Source organism: Alosa alosa, chromosome 17 (assembly GCF_017589495.1).
Source record: "Alosa alosa isolate M-15738 ecotype Scorff River chromosome 17, AALO_Geno_1.1, whole genome shotgun sequence".
Classification (NCBI taxonomy): domain Eukaryota; kingdom Metazoa; phylum Chordata; class Actinopteri; order Clupeiformes; family Clupeidae; genus Alosa; species Alosa alosa.
Genome location: NC_063205.1, coordinates 10,491,484 through 10,510,966, shown reverse-complemented (window position 1 = coordinate 10,510,966; position 19,483 = coordinate 10,491,484). Strand labels below are relative to the sequence as shown.

Here is a 19,483-nt window from a genome sequence, read left to right as displayed (position 1 = left end):
GGTCCTTTGGCCTTTGGAAAAAAGCCTTACACAGTCTAGGATTTTTGCCATTCCAAATAAATGATGAGATGATAGAATCTAAAGATTTGAAAAAAGATAGAGGAACAAGAACTGGTATGCACTGGAACAGATAAAAATACTTGGGAAGAACATTAATTTTAATTGATACGGCCAATTAAAGTCATATTAAGAGGCAACCATTATGAAAGGTCTTGTTTGCTCTAACAATTTGACAAAATTAGCCTTAAAGAGATGGTTAAAAGAGTGCGTAACAGATATCCCAAGGTACAGTATGTAAAACTACTCTGAGCAATCTTAAAAAGTATATTTAAGTGTAGCTGTGATGCCTCATGATTAATAGGAATGAGTTCACCAATTGCAACTTTTACGTAACATTAAAAAAATTGTTTTATCCACATTCATAATATGTACACTCATCAACACTCATTTTTTTTATAAATTGGATATTATCCTCCACCATCATCAAACAATCAAACATGTTCTTTTTTAAAAATCTGATATCGCATGATGCAGTTCACCTTACTGTGATCACAGAATTCATGGTTTACCCACCTCTTATTTTACTACTACACCGCTGGTAGTAAGATACCAGAAGCACTGAGGTAGTAACATTCTTTGTAGTTGTATTGCTGGCGACTAGCCTGGACGTCAGGCTAGCTGGTGACTGGTGTAGCCTATAATAAGCAATCAACTCAATAACACAGGGTTCACGCTCAGAGGTCAGAAACAGTGATAAGGCATGGGGTGAAAAGTTTATCTACTTACTTATGTACTGTCTCAAGGCAAGATCACAACTATATGCACATGCACCCCCCTCACACATTATGTACCTGACTCAGATAACTATCCAGATAATGCGTCTCCATCAACTCTTTCTCAAATAAACCATGTAACCGTACTTCTGTGAATTCTGAGTCTTACAATTTCTCCTCAACCATCATCAAACAATCAAACATGTTCTTTTTTAAAAATCTGATATTGCATGATGCAGTTCACCTTACTGTGATCACAGAATTCATGGTTTACCCACCTCTTATTTTACTACTACACCGCTGGTAGTAAGATACCAGAAGCACTGAGGTAGTAACATTCTTTGTAGTTGTATTGCTGGCGACTAGCCTGGACGTCAGGCTAGCTGGTGACTGGTGTAGCCTATAATAAGCAATCAACTCAATAACACAGGGTTCACGCTCAGAGGTCAGAAACAGTGATAAGGCATGGGGTGAAAAGTTTATCTACTTACTTATGTACTGTCTCAAGGCAAGATCACAACTATATGCACATGCACCCCCTCACACATTATGTACCTGACTCAGATAACTATCCAGATAATGCGTCTCCATCAACTCTTTCTCAAATAAACCATGTAACCGTACTTCTGTGAATTCTGAGTCTTACAATTTCTCCCAAATATGATAAGATTTGATTATGACTATGAGTTGAGTGTGTGGTAACTCATCATCATCATCATCATCATCATCAACCATTGTTTATTCAGGCAAGATTTTTCAGCAACCCCCTGAGTTCACAATCATACAACAATCAAATAACAAACAAACAACAACACATCTAATTTGAAACTTAAATAAAACAGCTGTAAAACCATATTGTCTATCATACCCTCACATTTGTCTTCTGACACAAACTGGTCTAATTTGAATACCTCTTGTAATTTGTTCCATTTATTGTGTGCAAAAAATGAAAAGAACATCTTCCAAACTCAGATTTGATCTGAGGAAGTTCAGGGGATATAAATCCCTGTGAGTGAGAATACAAATTGATTTAATTTATAGAAGAGAAGTAAGGTAGAAAGTTAACTTGTCATAAACAAAAAGGAGGCAGTGTTTTTCCCACCATCCCACATTCTCGTAAAGTTTACAATGATAAGTTCTAAAATCATCCCAAGTAATAAAGTGAAGAGTGCTGTGGTAAACTTCGTCTAGTAATTTCAATGTGGAGGGCACTGCCTTTACACACAATATCACCATAGCCTGATGTTATAGATGATTGAACAATGGTCATTCTGTTTTCTAGAGAGAAGCAAGTCCTGATCCTGTATCCTAATTTATTTTTCACCTTCTTTGTTACTTCAAGCATGTGTGTCATGCACTTAGATATTTGTAATGAGAAATTTGCTCAATTTGGGTCCCATTCAGGTAACAAATAAACACTAAGATCAGAATTTCTTGATCTAATAAATATCATAAATTTAGGTTTTGATTCATTAGGAACCAGTTTCAGATTTTTCAAGTATTTCTGCACACAGTCAAATACACATGGAAGATTTTATATGACTTGCTCTACAGACAGCGCATAAGTAATTAATAATTCTTCTATGTGCTAGCAGCAGATGATCAGGCTGGCTGGCAGGATTTTATATGACCCCTCACATGCCCTGTTCCATTCCTTTAAATGCCTCTCCCTCAGATGATGACTCTGCAGCCTGTGCAGCAGAACAAAGAGGAGGCAGGCAACCTTTGTGCCTGTGGCTGTCCAACTCCTCAACTCCAAACTACCTTTTACCATTAGCCCAACCTTCTTATCTACACCCTTACTGTCCCTTAAACACTAAGAAGTTAATCCGGTCACATCTATACACTGTGTTCTATCAGAGAGGTAGTCTTGAAACCATTGACTCAACACAGTAAAGGTTGACAATATATTTCTGAAGTATTCACCCAACAAGATAATTCTAAACTTAAATTGCAGGACTCTGATTGCATAAGTAGAAGGAGAATTATGTTTTTTTGTTTTCTCTTTTCAATTCTGTGTGCATTTGGCTCTCCATTTTAAGTTTTCTGTTAGCTAAGATATAAAGTCAACAACCATGACAGGGTAACACAACTGCAATCACAACTACCACACACTATGAGGAATACGTTAGCCTACATCGAGATAACATACTACATTAAAAGCAAAGGCAGACTATGTTTAATAAACGGTAAAAGATTTTTTGGGAAAGGGCTACCATGCATACCCTCTTATTTCGTGTATACATTCTCGGTATTTGCCTTACTGAAGATTATTGAAGAACTCAATCTATGAACTGAACGCATCTATGAACTGAAAAGTATACTATGGTGAAACCAATGCCTGTTTGTCTGAAGAAAATCATCTGATTATCAGTAGTTATAGCTGACAAGGTCCGTCTATTTCAGGAATATGGATGACTGTTCCACTATTTACCCTATGTGTAACCTGCCGACCGAAGAATGACCTCGGCCAAATTAAGATAAGGCTTCAATATATCGTTGAAAGGGCAATAAAAAAATTCAGCGATAATTAGGGATCTCAACGAAATGTTCCACTTCTAAGCATAACAAGCAATAAAATTATCCTTATCCTGACATGAGATAACATTAATTGCAGTTGGGACATTTGTGTATAGCAAGCCAGTTTACAATAGATGTAAGGTCCTGAGTTTAACTAAATGTAGACAAATATTTATATTTGCATTAATTTTGTAATTTAACTGACACTTTTATCTAAAGTGACTTCAAAGACAATAACAATCAAACTTCAGAAACAAAAACAACCAAAATACAGTGTAACAAGGACATGACATGTTAGCGCAGTAATAAGTACTACTTGAGTGCCAGGTCTAGAAGAGGGATGGAAGAGATTATTTCCACCCAGTTACATACACACAGAGGAATACTTATGCACACTTCACCTCACATATTTGCAGAATGTGTGGTAATGGTTAATGAAGTCTCTGTTCAATTTAAGTGTAGCAGAATCAGACTTAATGTCATTAGTAATACCTGGGCTTGTCACACACACACAAACACACACACACACACACACACACACACACACACACACACACACACACACACACACACACACACACACACACCTAACTGAACTTATCTTCACCCCTGTTACCACATCCAAGCTACAATCAGTATCACCACTTCCTAGACTGCCCTGAAGAGAATTGATCAGACAGCCTACTTTCACATCTGTCATCTTCTACTCTAAAAATAAGTTCAATCCTAAATTGCATGTAGTATAGTGGAACTGAGTTTGGTTCAGAAACAGCTACAGCTCAATTGAATTTCAGCTAGAATCAGCAAGAAAATCAATATAAACTGTAACTTTATAAAGCTTCTTCAGATAATTACTGTATGAAGCATCTCATACATGCAGTGTGTGACTAAATACAATCAATACATAACACTAATTTATTATTTGTATTCTAAAAAAAAATATTACATTGCATTACCATATTTACAAACAACTCACATTATACAAAAACAAAGATGCGGTTGAAGATGAGATCGGTTTGTCAGCTGTCAGCTGTATATATGTTTTGAGATAAAGAGACGGTATGGAGTCTGAGCGAGTAGCATGCCTGATGCTCGGCAGGGGTAGAACTTCAGTGAGGTGCAGAAGGATGAGCCAATGAGAGGTGGAGGAGATGTCTCAAGCAGGAAGTGCTTATGCACTTGCTGTGGGGGGTGGAACAGCTGGTGCCCAGGTCCAGTGAGAGGACACAGAGGTAGGATGTGCTCCGACTGTGTGACACCAGACAGAAAACTCAAGTCACACTATCGCACGTTTTACACGTTTTACTCATTCGCCGTGTGCTTCAGAGGCTTATTTTTTATTATTGCCCTACTAAGACTATAATGTTCTATGGTACTGTGGTATTTTGAGAAACACCAATATCTAAAATAAGGGAGTTTTAGGCATGAGCACATTTGTGATGTGAAAAGCTGTGATGATTACATTTAACTGTATTTACCGGTAATGTGGGTGCACTTCTGGTGTGGACTTGGGCCTCACTCTTTCTCCATTTCGCTCGTCGATTCTGGAACCAGATCTGGATTAAAAAAAGAGAGACTTGGTTTTATACATATTGAATCTTTGATAATAATATAATGGGAACAAAACATTAAATTAAATTCCCCACATTAATTAGGTTCTGGTGAAGTCTGAACTGTCACAGACATCAAAGCCTTGTTTATGTTCTGCTCTGGATGAGTCATCATTGTGGCTCTGCCCCTACCTGAACTCTGCCATCGGACAGCTGTGTGCGGGAGGCCAATTGGTCCCTGGTGTGGACGTCCGGGTACAGTGTTTCCTGGAACGCCTTCTCCAGCACCTCTAGCTGAGCTGGCGTGAAGGCTGTCCGTATCCGTCGGTGGCTCACCTGATGCCCTAGAAGACAAACCGTATAAAACTTTACTACATTTTTATGTGGCAACTTTTAATTTTTCAGAAATAATTCACATCAACTGTTTAATTATTGTAATAATTTAAACAGTATGTACATACTCTGTTCCATGTGACAAAGAAACATGTTAAGTTTACTAAGGGAATTGGTGGGAACAAAGACAAATGTACAAACAAAAGTACAAATTCTTTATAAGTACATTTTCTGCCAAACAAATGCCGCCAAATGAGGTAAACACAGCTGACACTGTTCAAATAAATTGTCTCTTAACAAAGGCTTTATATGTTAGAAAGCTACCACTTCGTAATATTTACAAGGATAAAGTAGATCAACTGAACTGAATAACTCTTGTCTTCTTATTTTTACTTGTTTCTTTCTTCTCTTACAGTATGTTTGTCCAAAGCATCATATATCTTTGAAACATAAAATTAACAACTAACTTTACAAAACGTTACTTTGGATGAATTTGTAAATAGAACAAAAGATTTTAAATGGCAAGGTTCAGACCAAAATATCATACCTGTACACTTTTTTAGTTTCTGAGATTTATCATTCGTCTTTTTTTCCACATCTGTAGTTCCATAGTCTGTCAGTGATGGTATCCCTGGATCCGAAAGTCTGCATGGTTTCTTCAGGATCTCCTCAATGGAGTGGGACAGAGTTTTGGGCAGCTTAGAGGACCATCCATTCACTCCTCTGATCTCCATCTTTGCACCAAGGTCCTTCATGGGATATTCACCGTCTTCAGATTTGATGCTCATCCAGTATGAATATATCTTGTTCGCTGTATGTCCTTCTCTCCCTGTACACCTGCAGTCCCTCTAACTGTGGTCTGAACGTTTTCTGTAGTTTTCTCTTCATCAGAAAACAGGAGCCTCAAGCGTCAGAGAGTGTGCTGACCTGTACAGATCATTAAGATCATTAGAAGGAGGGGTAGGTTTACTGTATAACTACAGAGACCCATAAATGCTGACTTGCCTGTGTGTAGATGCTCCCATGTAGGCTTATCTGACTCTGTCTTCACTTAATTGGTGCAATGGTTTCCTATGTTGATAAGTGTGTGCACAGGTAAAAATAGAGTATTGGGTGACCAAGTTCATCCAAAGTTTGAACGATTCCTAGAAAAATAAAATTCCTAGATAAATACAGTTCCTAGAAAAATAGGGGAGACCAGGGCTGTTTGGAACAGGGGCAGGTTGAAACACTGTTAATATCCAGGCTACTAGAGGGAGCTGCAACAAAATTCCAACACTAAAATCACCCTTTAGGTGAGAACAACTTTTTTTTAATTTTGTAGTGTCAAAACTTAGAATATGCACCTCCCACTAAATACATCCTAGAAGGGTAATAGTTAGGGATATAAAAAAAAGATAGATTATAATTGATTGCTAGGGGACTCATCTATAATTTAAATGAAGTTTGAAAACCTGAGGTGACTGATATTAGCAGGCTAACAGCATTTGTGCAAAAAAGTTTGACCTAATGTGGGCGGGGCAGGTTGGCATACTGATTTTGGGGTTGGTTGGCACATACATTCCCTATGGCTATTTTGTGACAAATCTATAAACTTTGTATTTTATACATAAAAACATCATCAATCTTTATTTTAACATTGTTATTGTAATTACTGAACATAGTTTTACATTTGGAAGCATTTCAGACATTTTTAAACATTTGAAGTTAAAAAAAATCGGTAGGGACCAAATTGGTCTTGACGGTGGGCCCTACTGAAGAAAAACACACAGGAAAGACATCAGCAAAGCCCTACAGGCAGTGATATAGATGAGCACTTCAAACAAAACCAAAAGGAGTACTGCAAAGGACTATAACATACACTGTAATCCCACATTTTGTTTGAACCTATAAAAAGTTGTATATTGCACACAAATCTCAGAATATCCCACATATTACACGCCAATTTTGAGTGTGGAGAATGGTTTTCATGAATTTGTAGAATCAACTGGGATCTTTCAGTTGTATCAACTTTCTGAGCAACAGGTGGCCCAGGAAAGAAGATTTGATTGGATTCCGCCAAAATGCACTTTTTTCCACTCCTAAACTTGGGGATTTCCCGCTCATCCCACAGACGACAGAGATAGAAGTCACGGACGGTTCATGACACAAGAGAGCAAGACACAGACTGTTTAAAATAGGAGCAAGACAGAAAAAAAGCCAAGGTATTTACCCCCTTTTGTTTCTTATCTTGTTATCCGATTACCAACATAAGTTTGCTATTAGATAGCCTCCGCTAAGTAGCAGTTTAGCCAGTAACTGTAAATAAGTTAGCATTCGCCATTTTACACTAGCTATTACATAGGCCTGTGTGTGAGAATGCTAACGTAATTCACGCTAGCTAATATGTAATAACGTTCCGTCTTCCTGACGACATGCTAAATTATTATGCAGCAACATTAAAATAAAGAAAGGAACATGAATTGGAAATGCAAATATTGGCGATTTAATTGTGAGAAGAGAGGACAAATATTAAAGCATTACAGGCTGAAGCATGGTAGCTGTACTAGAAGTTTAACCGTTTCCTTGTCCTTAAGAGGAGTGTCTGTGCACGTTTAGGTCCTTTGGCACGCTTAGGACTCACATGTCGCGATTTCATTTGGCAGGTCAGTCGCAACAATCTGCCCCAGCTTTCCCAATTAGGTTACGTTGTCAGCTTTGCGATTTCCTTGAATCTTGCCAAGAAACGGAATATTTCACCCATCTTCGTAGCAGACATCTTGAGATCACCAAAAGGTCCAGTGTCCGTTTTTTAAAGGCTGTGATTTTTGAGAGCAGTGTGTACTCAACTTTCAATGCACATAAAAGTAAGCAGCACAGAAATCATAACTGGAGGATGTTTAAATCAGAATTAATAGCTGGTGCTGGTTTAGAACACACTAAAGCACAGACAATGATATTTCCCATAATGTTATGGTTGATACAGATAGCTTGGAGGACGTCACTGAAGACACATATGAAGCAGAATCTGACAATTTAGCAGAACATTTGGAGCATAACTTGGCAGCTCTGTTTTTAAAAATGCTAACAGTGCTGCACATACCAGAAAAGTCTGTCCAGGAAGTCATTCAGCAACTCTGTCTGTTAGTTCAGTTGTCCCATCCACTTATATACAAAACAGTGAAAACTGTTCTCCAGAATTATTATCCTGACATTGATGAGTCAGTTGTAAAAGAAGTGGTTGAGGCTGTGACAGAAAGCAACATTGTCACTACCTGCTGTGACAAAGATGGATGTCTTGTGACCATAAAAAGAAGAGCATCCTATGTGTTGCGTGAATTTCCAGTGGTAATGCCTATTGAATATGTAGTGGAGAAAGGCAGCAAAACAGTTGCTTATGTTCCTCTCCTGCAAATGCTTCAAAAATTGCTTGGTAGGCAAGACATTTTACAGAAGGCTATGTCAAAGCCAGCTCATGTCCCAGATGAGTACAATACTTGTAGAGATGGCAGGTGCTTCAGAGGAAATGACCTTCTGTGTAGTGATGAGTTTACAATTGCCCTGACCCTGTATATAGATGATTTTGAGGTTGCTAATCCATTAGGGACATCAAGGGGAAGCATAAGATGTGTGCGATATACTGGACCATTGCGAACATACCAGCAAAATACAGATCGACACTTAATTCAATTCAGCTGGCACTTTTGTGCAATACAACAACAGTTAAAGAGTATGGCTATGACAAAGTACTGTACCCACTCATTTGTGATTTAGTCTCTCTTGAGCAACAAGGTGTTTACATTGAGCACCTTGGTGCATGTGTCAAAGGAACTGTGTTGTTTGTGTCTGCAGATAACTTGGGTGCACACTCTCTTGCAGGCTTTTTTGAGAGCTTCTCAGTGGAAAAATTCTGCAGATTCTGTATGGCATCCAGGACTGACACTCAACTCCAACAGGTACGCTCTGGTGCATTTCAAATCAGAGATAAAGATACACATAACGTGCAGGTACAAGAGTCTTTGCATGATCTAACATTGTGGAAAAATACAGGTGTGAAAAGAGCTGGTCCACTCACTGCAAAATTGGAGTATTTCCATGTTATAGGTGGTTATCCTCCTGACCTTTTACATGATGTGTTTGAGGGCATAGTTCCCATAGAGATGTCTCTTTGCATTGCAGACTTGGTGGCAAAGAAGTACTTCACTCTAGATGTACTGAATGCGGCTATCCGATCTTTTCCATACTCATTCACAGACAAAACTGATCGGCCACAACAGATTGGTAAGGGCTTCTCCACCAAGGAAACAATAGGAGGTAATGGCCATGAGAATTGGTGCCTAATTAAGGACTCCTTCCTCTTCTCATTGGCCATTACATTCCTGAGGGCGATAACACTTGGGAAATACTCATGCTCCTTAAGGACATTGTTGCACTGGTTGTTGCCCAAAGACATACCACCGAGTCATTGTACATCCTTGAATTGAAGGTAGCTGAGCACAGAGAACTTCTGCAGAGCACATTCACAAAATTTAGGCTACCACTCAAACACCACTTCCTAGAGCATTACCCTCAGCTTATTAAGCTGTATGGTCCACTTTGTGAAGTGTGGACAATGCGATTTGAAGGAAAACATAAGTTCTTCAAAAAGGTTATTCGGGATGCTCAGAACTTTAAGAATGTACCAATGACGCTTTGCTGTGAGACACCAGAAAGCTGTCAGCTACCAGTTAGACTGCAGTTCCTTTTACAGCCCACAGGTGGCGATGGCTAAAGTTACATCTGTACAGGTTGCTGATTTACCAGAGAACGTTCAGAGAGCGCTTGGTCAAAAACTCCCCAATACAGCTGCAGTTCTTGTTGCATCCCTCTGTCTGTATTGATGGAATTGACTACAAAGCAGAGATGGTACTTTCAGCAGGATCATGTTCATGTCTTCCTGAATTTAATCTAATCACTCATGTTATTGCTGTGAACACAGAAATAATGTTTGTATGCAAAATCATGACGGCATGGTACACTGAACACCTTCGGTCATATGAGCTTTGCAGTGCAGATGTTCCGTCTTTTTGTGTGCTTCAGCTTACAGACCTGAATGATCATTTCCCTCTTTCATCTTATAATGTACAGGGGAGACAAATGGTGACACCGAGACATTTTATTCATTGCTGAATGTTCTTTTTGATTTTTCTCCACAGATGGCCTCCCAAACAATGACTATGCGTGTTATCCTCTGCGACGGGGACATCAGGAAGCTCATGCTGGCTTCAAGGCCCAGTTCAGTGGACGATTTGATCACCTGTCTGAAAATCACACTCTCACTTCAGTACAATTTCACTTTACAGTTTAGAGACCCAGAATTTGATAATGAACTTTGCAACCTCACTGATGTGTCTGAACTCCCAGATAAACCAACTGTGAAGATAATTCCTGTGCTTGAATTGGTGGAGATCGCAAGCGAAAATTTGGATGATAGTGTAAGTACAGCCGATACAGTGCTGCTGTCCACGTCATCACAGCAGATGAGAAAGCCATGGCCTGATGAGTTTTCCCTCCCCAAGTTCTCTGTAGATGTAGAATTTAGACTCCGACAAGGGAATTTAAGCTACCTCAAGGATGGAACATACTTGACCGTTTCAAAAGAGTTGAAACATGACATTCTCCACAAGATAGCTGAAACCCTATATGCAAGGTTCAAAGCATACCCCCAAAAAAAGGACCTTAGAGCAGTAGCGAAGGCATTAATTGCAGCTCATCCCTGTCTTCAAGAAACGGCATCGCCAACTGGTTACGATGGGTGGATACAGAGCCTAGTGGATAAGATGGGTAACTACAGGTCAAAAATGAGGGCCCTGGGACACGAAGATGTCAAGGTGAATTCTGGTAAACGTGGAAGACACTCTGTTGGTGGGGAGCCACCAAACAAGAGCATCAAGAAACCGAAAAAAGGAGAAGTCAATTTCCTACCCAATTTTCCAGGCGGACATGATGCCCACGAGGCCTTGAAAAGGCCCGACAACTACTGGTGGATGAGATGAAAAAGAAGAACCCAGATGCAGTCTTCATCAATCAGCAGATGGACTTCACGTTGTCTCTTAGAAGAAAGGAGGTTGTGATGGACAAGCCTCCTGTAAGCCAGATGATACAGCGTTGGCCGGCACTCTTTGTTGAAAATCAGGTAAGGTTTGATTGTCTCTGTTAATGTCTGTAAAAGCCTAATATAATGCGGCCATGTGAAGTTAACATAATGTTACTGTAGCTTTTGATATACATTACCCCCCACACACACATATATACACCCCCCCACACACACACACACACACACACAGGTACATCCCCCTCCATCATTTCATCACCCCAATTCCTTTTATGTGTACATGACAAAAAACAGAGTAGAGCCCTGTAATATGAAGTGTCAAGTGAACTACATAAATGATTGTTCACAGTGTCTTGATAAACATGATTTATTTCTGTGTGTTTCAGGTCTCCCAGGAATTCAGCAGAGTGGTAGGAAAAAAAAAACCTGAAACAGGAATTCTATGAGTCTCTGGATCGTCTTTGCCCTAAACTGGTTGAAATCATCAGGTCAAAGAGAGGTCTAAAGGGACAACTTCTGGATGGTCTGTTGCGCCAAACAAAGGTTTGTAAGCTGAAGTGATACTACTGATTTTGGTGTATGGATGTCTTGAATGACAGCTGTCTCTAATGTTACTGTGTTGTCTCTGCTTTCACTGCAATCCAGACATCGGACACTGCTGACATCAGATGCCTTGTCCTGAGAGGGCTTCCAATACTCTTTGATGACAACTCAGCTGATTTCTTCAAGACTTGCTTTGTAAGTAGCATCACTGAAGGATAATTCTTCAGTTGTTAGATATATAACTAAGGCCAATAATGCCATGAAGATTTGCTTTAGGTAAGACATTTGTGGTTCATCCTAATGGGACACGAAATTACAATTTATATTATAATATAAAATGTGAAATCAGCATGCCATTCCTTATGTAATCTAGGTTTCATTTCACTTTATAATCTTAAATCAGTACTCAAATATGTTACTGTGTGCTCTGATTTTCCTTTGTACCTATAAGCCCAACATGACCACGAGGGTGGCTGGTCACAATTTTCAACCTGGACTTTTTGTATTTCCAGTCTGAATATGTATTTGGTAATGCCAATGCACAATGCCCAATTATGATGTAATATTAATGTGTTGTATTTCTAAATAAATATATATATGTGTGTGTGTGTGTGTGTTATGTTTAGGTCACTGATGACGAGGACGTATACAAACACATTGGAATAGGAATCCTCTGCTTCACTGAGGAAGATGTTGCACCACATCCTCTGACTCCATCTTCTGTAGGAATCGTCTTGGAGGGGACTCTTGTGATGGACAATCTGGACATTCCAAATGCCATGTGCCTTCTGTTTGGCCTGACCTATGCACTCCACTTAAATTATCCTAAGTGCATGACCAACACATTCCGTTTCATTCAACAGGTCCTGTTGAGCATTGAGAAGACCGAGCTAAAAGGGAAAGTATTAACACTGACAAATCAGCTGTAAAGTGTGTGTGTGTGTTGGGGCAGTTGCATTGTGTACCTAGCTGTGGTATTGTGGGGATGCTAAAAAGGTAAGTATTAACACTGACGAATCAGCTGTAAAGTGTGAATGTGAGTGAGTGTGTCTGAGTGAATGTGAGTGAGATGGGGAGAGCGCAATTGTAATGTGTACCTAGCTGTTTGCAGGGTGGTATTGTGGGGATGCTAAAAAGGTAAGTATTAACACTGACAAATTTGCTGTAAAGTGTGAATGTGAGTGAGTGTGTCTGAGTGAATGTGAGTGAGATGGGGAGAGAGCAATTGTATTGTGTACCCAGGTTTTTGAAGGGTGGTATTGTGGTGGATGTTAATGTTTATAATAATACCTCAGTGTTTGTGTGTGTACACCTCTTCAGTGTTTGTGTGTGTGCATCTATCCAGTGTTTGAGAGTGGTACTTTTTGACTGCCTTGTTAATGCCCATGTTCATTTTTTTGCATAAAGGTGCATTTTGATTATTTGTTACTTTTCATAGTATGCTATGAGCTGTAATATAATTTCTTTGTGGATGTGTGTGGGGTCTGGCCCATTTTGCCTTTTCCCACTTTGGGAAAGGTCTAGATAAGCTGACATGTTTTTTATAGTGTGTTCTTGATATTGCATTGATAATGCAGATGTATTCTACATCTTGTGTGTATGTAGAGTTTATATAGAGCTTATTTCTATTCTCTGTGATTTTGAATAAACTCTTAAGTGTTCTGAATAAAAACTGTTTCTCTTACTTTCATAGCTTAATCAGCTTAAAACACATTTAACTATAAGAAATGTCTAATGAACTTTTAATTAAATTAAAAAGACATTTTATGTTCACTTAACTAAAAGCTCAAGTTAAAATAGTAAGTATTTATAAGTTACATAAACATACATTGAAGGTATTCTTTCATCGCAAGTTTACGTTGTTGTAACATGCAAAACTAGTTTATTGTACTAAAATTCATAAGGCATTACTATTTGGCACATCGTACACTTGACGTAAATTTGTTAGTTTATTGAACAATACATAACATAAAATATTTAGGGCAACGTGTTACCTCGAAAATTTTATGTTTATTGAACGTATTAGGGTTTACAGTGTAGGTGTTCCAACCAACCCCGACTACATGTGCCAACCAACCCCGTGCATGGGGCAGGTTGGCACACATGCACAACACCACTTTAATCATAAATAACTAAAAACAAGGGATCATTTGTTGACATTGAATGTATACATTTTGTAGCTGAGATCCCAAGCTTTCAGTTGATCACAATTTGACCATTTCAACGCATTGTAAGACGGAGAATTATAACCGAGAGTGAAAAGTGTTCCAGCCAGCCCCGGTCTCCCCTACATAACGAAAGACAAAGTAAGACGCGTATCAAAATTCAACCTATACAGAAGTTCAACCTGTACAGAACAAAGTATAACATACAGAAAAGAGTGTAAACAGAAATAAACAGGACAAAAATGTGAAATAAAGTTATGTAAGGTAAATGAAATCATATTAAACAGAAGACATCTGTATGCTGTGTGTTGTCAGTTGTCTTTATGATGGATTGACATGTGAGTCCAGTGGAGTGCCCCAGGTGTTAACGTGTGTGATGTAATGCATAGCGTACATAAGGGATAATGCCCGACGAGGCAAAGATAATGAATGCGTAGCAAGATGGGTCATCCTGGTTCATGTCAGGGAGTTCAGTCAGAGACGGGCTCTGGTTCAGTTCCCGCCTGCACAGGGGCGTGTCACTGACGTATGACTTACGTTTGAACACCTCGGTTCCCGCCAGACAAGCCGGAGTACAAAATAAACTTGGTGTACACCTTCATTAATGTTGATTTTCTCCCGACTGGAGGGTCATACTATCACGACATTCTACTGAAATAGGGAGGAGGGTTTGGAGATCATGATACCGTGTCCGAAATGTGCATCCATTGCTCAGAAAAATAAGACTTTGACAAATTCTGGGAAATTCTTGGATTCTGCCATAGACCTCAATGTTAAAAAGAGAGCCCGATCACTGCATAAATGTGCGGGGGCGTGTACTGCTACCCTATTTGCATACATTTCCAGGGACAGGAAATGGCCAGTGTTGCCAACTTAGCGACTTTGTCGCCATATTTAGCGAGATTTCAGACCCCCCAAGCGACCTTTTTTGTGAAAAGCGACTAGCGACAAATCTAGCTACTTTTTCTGGCGTTCTTGGAGACTTTTTGAGACTCTTATGTGATGGCATGTAACGTCCCTTTTTACTCTTCTGAGTGAGCAGTGAGTTCGACTGTGCTGTGTAAGAGTCTCAGTGCTGTTTCGTTTGTGAATTAGGCCTACCCTACTGTACATCGAGTTCGCCCAAAGCGTTGCCCAATGATTACAAAAGTAACTAGAAAAGCATTTCCTGAAGGAAATACAGTGCATGAAAATGCAAAAAATATGATGTAAAATATCATACAGAGTAAAAACAAACTATATTGGTTGCTAGGTAGATGAGGTTTAATATAGTTGGAATGACTGAACAGTTAAATAGGTGGATAGTTAATATAGTTAAATGATTTGCTTGGTAGATAAGGTTTAATATAGTTGGAATGATTGAACGGTTAAATAGGTGGATAATTTAAATGGTTAAATTATTTAGGTAGATAATTGACGATAACTGACAGTTGGAATGGCTCTAATGTTTGCTAGCAGTTATGCTAACTATGTTATCAAAGATAATAATGTTAACCAAGTTACTTAACTTAGTTAACTTAGCTAATGTTTTCATTTTTAGTAGTTATGCTAACTAGTATGTTAGCAATGCTAACATGCTAACTATGTTAACCATGTGACTTAGCTAACCTAGCTAATCATTTTTAGTAGGTATGCTAACTATGCTAACTAGCATGCTAACATGTTAAGTATGCTTACCATGTGACTTAGCTAACTTAGCTAATCATTTTTAGTAGGCATGCTAACTATGTTAGCTAACCTAGCTAATCATTTTTAGCAGTTATGCTAACCATGTTACTTAGCTAACTTAGCTAATCATTTTTAGCTGTTTTGCTAAAAATGCTAACTAACATGCTAACATGCTAGCATGCTAACTATGCTAATCATGTTACTTAGCTAACTTAGCTAATCATTTTTAGCAGTTATGCTAACTATGCTAACTATCATGCTAACATGCTAGCATGCTAACTATGTTAACCATGTTACTTTAGCTAACCTAACTAATCATTTTTAGCAGTTTTGTTAAAAATGCTAACTAGCATGCTAACTATGTTAACCATGTTACTTTAGCTAACCTAGCTAATAATTTTAGCAGTTTTGCTAAAAATGCTAACTAGCATGCTAACATGCTAGCATGCTAACCATGTGACTTAGTTAACCTAGCTAATCATTTTTAGCAGTTTTGTTAAAAATGTTAACAATGTTAGCAATGCTAACATGCTAACTTTGCTAACCATGCTAACTAGCTACAGTGGGTGGGAGTCATAGTTGATGAAAAGTGTTGACATAGTTGATGACAAGTTATAAGTTGTTGATAGACAGCTAGTGAATGTATATAGTTTAAAAGTTTAAAAGTTGAATGTAGATAGTTTAAAAGTTGTTGATAGACAGCTAGTTTAATAGATAGATAGTTTAATGATAGTTTAAAAGTAGACCGTTTAAAAGTTGAATGTAAAAAGTTCAGTAGTTTAATGGGTTACATTGTTTAACAGTGGATTATTGTAGTGAGGACTTTTATTTTGAAACAGTTTTGGGCAGAGGAAACAGTTGAATAGGATGTGTAGTCTTAATTGACCCAGACTGTATGCTTAAAGCCTGAGGCTGCAGGTGGCCTGAACACCTGCCATAGGATTCTAATTGCTTAACGGCCATATTATGATGTCACAATCGGCAATGTTAAGTCTATGGGGATTTTTAAAAAGTTTTTCTGTAATAGTTTAAAAAGTATAAAAGTTTCAAAGTTGAAAAGTCATACCAACCCGATCTGTTTGAAGACCTACGTAACAAAGTTTGAATGACATTTCTAAGTTAAACTGTTCAAGAGAAATAGCGTACGGAAAAAGTGGTAAGCGGAATAATAATAATAAGAAGTTGCCTAGGAAGAACAGTACAGTGCATTTTCATGCACTGTAATGACTGGCCTATGTAGTATCAGCCCATGTTATCCACGGTAGTAGATGTTCTATAGATCTAACAGCTCAGACAACGTTATTGGAAGGTGCAGCAATTTCGGGTGAGATTACAACCAGAGTCAATGAGACGAGAGCAGCGATGACAGGGAAACAGGGAGACGCTTTCCAGCACTGTTCAACAAAGGAAAGTAGGCTTCAGACTTCAAGCTGTGCAAAGCAAATGCAGCAGTTGGGAATAGGTTGGAAATGACTGATTTTCAGCCACTTAATGCTCATTCTGGTGTAGCCATACAAGATGTACAGAAGTGTAAAGTGTATCAATTACCCTAATATATATTAAATTAAATATATATATTTAAAAATATATTTAAATAAAATATATTTAAATTAGGCTCTTAAAGTTGCCTATTTGAGTAGGCCTAGGAGAAAAGCAAACAGGTGTAAAGGGAAATTAAAGGGCCATCACCGTTTTTTTTGGGGGGGGGGGGGTGGTATCACGACCTGGTGACGTAATTGATATGCAAATTAGTGCGTGACGTCATCTAGCGACATTTAGCGACTTTTGGAGCTTGGACCTTTGTCCTACTATTGTTGTTATAGTTACCATTCATGCATTGATATGGAACGGCGATTAAACTTTTTTTTTTTTACCAGATCTACTTCATAGGTGTAGTATATCACTTTTTAAACGACACCCTTTTTAACCTAGACCATGGTATAATCTAGTTTACGCTTACATTTTATCTTTAACGGGAGGGATTTATCTCCATTCCTCCGATTGCTCAATCTCATAGAGGAGTTACAACACCATCTTGTGGCTCGCTGGAGAAATAGCTGGAGAGTTAACAGGTGATGTGTAGAATTTTCATGAAGAACTCTCACAGTGGTGTAAGTAGCTCAAACACTAGGCCTACAGGAATAAAGTGATTTCTATATATAATTTTTTTGTTTTGAAATACCAAAACAGAAGAAAAACAAACCAATGGAGTGTATGTTGATATATGATGGGACATGTTATCCATTTATCATTGATAGAAATAAAAATATTACCCTTTACATTTCAAAGCATGAGAATGACTCAGGGTGCGAGTTTGACAGCGTATTTTGCCGACAGCGCACGCACACTGTGGCCAGAGCGAAGTCAGACACACAAAGTGGGCAGTCAGGCCGAAGTTAATTAATAAAAGATAGATAGATAGATCAGAATTTAACACTGGTTGCATGTGATTGGTTTATTCAAATTTACTTCACCGTATAGGTCTCACCCATTTCAGAGTCCCCGCCTTGACGTAACTTCCTGCTACCTGCATCGTCTCGGGACCTCAGTGTTTTGCACTGGAAAAAAGAAACGCTGAGGCTTTTATTTTATTGGGTACCATATATCTCTTGTAGCAGCAATGATGGAAGTAAATCCAAAACCAAACACACACTACTTTCATACATTGTGGCCATTTTCTTTCTGTCACACATACACCAACACCTTTCAGAGACTGACAGACAGTATGTGTGTGTGTGTGTGTGTGTGTGTGTGTGTGAGAGAGAGAGAGATCCCTGACAAGTATTTGATGTATGCACCACACATTGGAGGTACGGTAGACTCCTATGAATGTTAAGTATAGACCCTTTCAACAACATAGCTGCCAACTCTCACGCATTGGCCGTGAGACACACGCATGTGATTAGTTTCACACACTCACACGCCACACCCACGATTTCTCACGCTGAAGTGTCAACCCGGTCGGTCAGATGCTTGAAAAATGAGTTTAGCCTATAGATCTACCTGTTGAGCCATGGTTATGCTTTCAGAGACGGTGAGAGGGTTCAAGAGCACCCCCTGTCTGTGGAATTTTCTAAATTTTCTCTCATTTGCGATGCTACTTCAAAAGCCATCCCAGGCGCATTCCCCCCGGCTTCAGGTAGGCCTATGCTTTGAGTATTTTTCACGCTGAAGTGTCAACGTGGTAGGTCAAATACCTGGCAGATGAGGTTCAACTAAACTAAACCTATACATGATATCACACATCATGTGAACGAGCGGAATCTAAACCGACGTGCAATTTAGGCTAATCATATTTGCATTTTGCACACAGTGCACACCCATTACTCTCGGTTGTAATATCTCACTAACCCTTCACACAACATGTGGCAAACCTAATATCACAATAAACAGCAAACCGTACCGAATACAAGGATATAAAGCATGCCTCTGTTTTTGAAATTGCAACACATTTCTACATAGCCTCATTGGGGCGAAATTATAATGTATTCTAATGTAAACTATTTGTCAGTAGGCCTACATACATTTTTGTAAATTGCTCAGTAGATTATCCCACTATCATGGTTCTTATATTGTCAGGTTCCAGCCAATCCCACTTACACAGATAAATGAATATATTTATATTGCCATGCTTTCTAGTGACATTAATGCAAAAATATAAAGAAAATCAAATAAGGAGACACAAATATTGATATAAAGCCTGACATAAGCCATATGCAAACATTCACATCATGCAGATATGGGTACATCCTGAAAAAGGAATAGCCTGTAGGCTATGGCCATTACAATGACCAATATATTATCTTAAATGAACTAGCTGAAAAACACAGGTGACCACTTCTGCATAATTTCATGGAG

At 38.7% G+C, this 19,483-nt stretch overlaps 1 protein-coding gene and 2 long non-coding RNA genes across 3 annotated transcripts; 2 read left to right on the top strand and 1 right to left on the bottom strand.

Moving 5' to 3' along the window:
- Positions 1 to 1,494: 1,494 nt before the first annotated feature.
- On the bottom strand, positions 1,495 to 5,964 carry LOC125310119 (retina and anterior neural fold homeobox protein 2). The gene is made up of 4 exons (XM_048267278.1): positions 5,724 to 5,964; positions 5,036 to 5,187; positions 4,772 to 4,849; positions 1,495 to 4,541 (listed from the first exon to the last, which is right to left on the bottom strand). Exons 1-4 carry the CDS (start codon positions 5,962 to 5,964, stop codon positions 4,320 to 4,322), a joined length of 693 nt encoding a protein of 230 aa, XP_048123235.1. The 3' UTR covers positions 1,495 to 4,319.
- Positions 5,965 to 6,847: 883 nt separating this feature from the next.
- LOC125310118 lies at positions 6,848 to 11,136 on the top strand. Its single transcript, XR_007196240.1, has 4 exons — positions 6,848 to 7,380; positions 9,035 to 9,111; positions 9,335 to 9,436; positions 10,351 to 11,136. It is a non-coding gene; the product is annotated as an uncharacterized LOC125310118 (long non-coding RNA).
- A 544-nt stretch (positions 11,137 to 11,680) lies between these two features.
- On the top strand, positions 11,681 to 12,723 carry LOC125310117. The gene is made up of 3 exons (XR_007196239.1): positions 11,681 to 11,792; positions 11,895 to 11,987; positions 12,419 to 12,723. It is a non-coding gene; the product is annotated as an uncharacterized LOC125310117 (long non-coding RNA).
- Positions 12,724 to 19,483: the final 6,760 nt, after the last annotated feature.